General features: G+C 42.5%; 1 gene segment (V, D, J or C); it reads right to left on the reverse strand.

Annotated features, from left to right (window-relative positions):
- Window positions 1-966: 966 nt before the first annotated feature.
- Window positions 967-1,923, reverse strand: LOC121615605. The segment is given in 3 exon segments: window positions 967-980; window positions 1,068-1,403; window positions 1,682-1,923. Coding segments are annotated over 3 exon segments (393 nt in total).
- Between the last annotated feature and the right edge of the window lie 2,682 nt (window positions 1,924-4,605).

Genomic DNA, 4,605 nt, shown 5'->3' on the forward strand with positions numbered 1-4,605 from the left:
CCATCTGATTTGAAGCTGTGGTTTGAATCCCACTTCCCTCCTCTTTGAAGAGTCGTCAGATATGTGTGTTCAGCTTTTTGTGCAGCCTCTTCTACACTTTGTATCACTGTGTTTCCAGAGCACAGTAGTAGAGAGCTGTGTCTGCCAGGGTTAGCTTTCTTATGGTCAGTTCAGTTGAGTCTGTTGATGTTTGACTGTCATATCGACCATCAGGAATATATTTCTGACCACTCCATGATCTTGCACCTTTCCAGAGTATAAACTGAGGCGCCTGAAGGTCAGAATGATGTCTGTACCAGTAAAGGTAAATATAGGTCTCAGTTGTCTCATATTGACATGTGAGTGTGACAGATTCTCCTTCTCTTCCACTGACTTCATCTCGTTCAGGAGAGATTTTGTCTCCAGCTGTTGGTCCTGGAAAAAGTGGAGAAAATGAAGCCATTAGACGAACATTGTTCATGAGGCTGAGAGGAGAAGACAGTGGAAAATGTCAAGTGTACAGTGTGATTGTATGGACACTGACAGTAAAAGACAAACGCTACAGTTCCATGAACATTCATTGTTCCAAGATGATGAAAAGGTGAGGTGCATTGTGTCCCAGCAAAGAAATGAGAAACGTTGTGAAATACAGGTTGTGTGTATGTGGTTAATGCAGCAGGTGAAAGCAAACTTCAGCTGCTGTTCTGTTGTAACACTCACCTATAAAGTGACAGAAGAGGAAAAAGAGGTGAAGCAACATGTCTTTGGAGTCGTCAAAGTCCAACAGACAGCAGAGCAGCAATGTTCTTCCACTGCAGGAGAATGAGTAAGAAATCATGTGATTGGTTGAGTTGAAGCTCAGTGGGCGGGGCCAGTCACCTCTTGATGTTATTTTGTCAGTTCAGCTCAACCAATAAATTGTTCCTCTGTTCACAGTAGCTCTGTCTCTAATCTGTATTGCTTCTTTTTTCTTTGTTGGATTTGTCATCAGTGCAGTGACGCTGGCTCAGACCGAAAAGGCTTCATTGTGTGTGACTCCCTCTAGTGGACGTTGTGGAGTATAGTGTTGTGTTTGCTGCAGAGGTTTTTGTGCAGAGTTTTGCTGTTTCCTGTCACTGTGGGCTGCAGAGCACAGTAGTACACAGCAGAGTCAGACAGCTGAAGCTTCTGGATCTTCAGAGGAACTGATTTTAAGGTGGAATTCAGTGTGGAAGAAAATCTCTCCTTGGACTCGTCTGCTGTGTTCCCTTGATCCCGTTGAAAGCGACTCAGTATGAATTTGGGGCTGTTGTTTCCATCCTGTTTGTACCAGAACAAAGTTGGAGTGGTGGAACTCTCAAATGTACAGTCCAGTGTAACTGTGCCTCCTTCAGTAGCAATGACATCTGCTGTTGGCTGGATCACTCTGTCTTCTCCTTTACACTCTGAGGACGAAGAGAACATGCAGAGGAAGACATGAATCAATGAAGATGATTGATTAAAGTTACCTGGTCAGAGTCAGACACACAGACATGTAGAATAGTTGTGACGTTCACTGACCGTGATCAGATTGAACCATTTGAGTTATTTCTACAAGGTAACAAGTGCTGACAGAAACAATCTGTTCTGCTTTTTCTACAATGAACATTAAAATGTGTGAATGTGCAGCTCAGAAATATGTTGAAGAGTTTTCAAAGGAAACATGATGTGTTTTATTTCTCACCAAAGCAAAGAGCAGCAAGAATAATCCACAGCCAATGTTCCATGTGTACAACGAGGCTGAAATGAAGAGGAGAAAGTAGCTGATGTTCAGCATTCAGAGTGAGAATGGTTCTCTTCACAGCAGCAGTTATTATTGACAGATGGTTGAACACAGTGCAGAAGTAGTGCAGCGCCTGCTTGATAATGTGGCCCTCTAGTGGAGGTAAAAAGTTGAGTGGAACAGTGTGGAAAAAAGGCTTCCAGCAGCTCGTCAGTGTGTCAGCTTGTGTTTTTGTACAGAGACTGTGGGTTTGCTGTCACTGTGGGCCTCACAGCACAGTAGTACAGAGCAGAGTCAGTCACTGCAGCAGAGGAGATCTGCAGATCCATTTGGGTTTGATCCTCACTCACTTTCACAGTCAGTCTGGAGTTTGTTGCACGTTGTGTTCCCACGTGAAAGATGAGGAACTCTGGTGGGTTTCCTGGATATTGTCGATACCAGAAGAAATAATCACTGTAAGTAGCAGCTCTGGAGTATTTGTAGGACAGAGTAACAGTGCTGTCTTCTAAACTGGACTCTTCATTGTTGACTGGACTGAGGTCTTCACAGCTGACACCTAAACAAAGAGATAACTCTGTTATACCATGTTGTCAAAGTGTGACTGAATGAATCACATCCAACAAACATGTGACTGAAGCTTTTTCATGCTGCGTGATCTAACATACCTGTTAGAATGGAAAGAAACAGTAGAGAAAACACACAGTGATGCAGTGACAGCATGTTGAATAAAGGTAATGTTTGTGGTCTGTGTGTTGAACTCTGCCGAATATGGAAGTTTCTCTCTCTTCTATAGTTGAGAAACAGCTCAGCTCCTCCCTCAATCTCTCCGTCTCCTCTTCGATCTGTATTTTCACTTCTCTCTGTGACTCTTCCTCCTGGTTAACAGACTGCTAGCAGCACTTTGTACCAGCTGGAGGTGGGAAGGTTTTTCTTTGTTTGTGTGGTTTCTTTATAACAGGAGTCACAGAAAGGAAGCTGCATTGATTTACAGGATGGATCACTTTTTCAGGGTTCAGGGCAAAGAAAAGATGGACTTGTTTTCTATTCTTAAAGTGAAGACAACATTATTTCATCACTCTACAACTGAAGTCTGCTGATAATGAAAGAAAAGATCAGCGTCAAATATTATTCCACATTATGAGCAGTACGCTGAACATTTAGCAAACAATTTAGCAAGATTTAATGTCAGCTGGTTGGCTGAATTTAATGATCTCAGTTCTAGACTCAGTCAGCTGTAGGAAGGTCTGGAACAGCAACACTTCACATATAATAAACCAACTGACACAATTTCAATGATGAAAGAAACAAGTAATTTGAACATGAGAGGACCCAGGATTGAACCCTGTGGTTCACCACAAAACATCACAGGCAGAGAAAACAACCAGAGAAACGTTTTTTATTCAGAAAAGAACAAAATCAATCAAAGCCTGAGTCTGAGATGCAACCAGTTCATGGCAGGGTGTCCGTTGATACCTTATACCTACGTAGTTCCAGTGACACTGTCTGTTCACTGTTCTATTCAGCCTGTATCTATATCGAGTAACCATAAAGTATGCTGCCCCCTAAACTAACTGATCCTTTGTATCACATTAACAATCATCTCACATCTCATTCGCTGTTCAACTGGCTGCTTCAGACTGTGGCGGACACGTGACCCATCAGCTGTTCCTGAGCGTCTGGATATTGATTTGGGGACCATGATAAGGCCGGATAGCCGGCTAGTCTTGTTCTTAAACATACTGTCAAATTATATTTACTGTTTGTCAACCGTACGCAATGTTATTGACTTTGGATCTTGACAGCATAATGTTAGCTTTTAAGCTAGCAGCTGAGCCAAAGGTTCTGTGAGCTGAGTGGACTACAAATATCTCCTGCTGCCGAGTCATTAGATCAACTTTATTAATCCCCTGCTAGGGAATTTGGTGTTCCAGGCAGCATCAATAAAACGAGCAACAGCAATGGCAATGGAAAAGAAAAAATACAAAATAAGAAGTTGACTATATGTACATTTTATACAAAAGACTATATAAATTATATTGCCAAATGGAAAGACCTCGTTAAATACTGAAAAATTGCACAAGGATTGAAACAACACTTGCACGTGGTTGTTATGGACAAATTCAGTTACAAATATATATATATGTGTCACAGGGGAAATAAAACGATGTATGCCTAGTGTAATATTTAAGGAAGAAGGAATATAATATTGCACAGGTTGTAGCATGTATGAGGTAAAAGGATGTTTACAGTAGTGCAAAGAAAAACAGTATATGTGTGAACACAGTGCTACATTATACAATGCCTGAGTTAAATAACCTAATGGCTGTTGGAATGAATGACCTGCAGTAGTGTTCCTTCTTACAGGGTGGATGCAGCAGTCTGTTGCTGAAGGAGCTGCTAAGGGCCACCACTGTGTCATACAGGGTGTGGGAGGGGTTGTCAATGATGGATGTCAGCTTGGATAACATCCTCCTCCCACCTACTGGTGTCCAGAGGGCAGTCCAGGACAGATCCAGCTCTCCTGACTCTCTTTGTTAAGTCTCTTTCTGTCCCTATCCGAGCTTCCACAGCCCCAGCAGACCACTGCGTAAAAGACTGCAGATGCAACCACAGAGTCAAAAAATGTTTCAACAGTGTCCTACAAACTGCAAAAGACCTTTCTTAGCAGATGCAGATGACTTTGGCCCTTCCTGTACAGGGCATCTGTATTGGTAGTCCAGTCCAGTTTATTGTTGAGGTGGACACCCAGGGGTTTGTACTCCCCCACGATGTCAATGTCCAAACCTGGATGCTCACTGGTCACCTGTGACCCCTTCCTGTAGAAGTCTATCACTATCTCCCTGGTCTTGCTTGCATTGATGTCTGTATCATTGGAGAACTTTTGG

This window comes from Chelmon rostratus, chromosome 12 (assembly GCF_017976325.1).
Source record: "Chelmon rostratus isolate fCheRos1 chromosome 12, fCheRos1.pri, whole genome shotgun sequence".
NCBI classification, from domain to species: domain Eukaryota; kingdom Metazoa; phylum Chordata; class Actinopteri; order Chaetodontiformes; family Chaetodontidae; genus Chelmon; species Chelmon rostratus.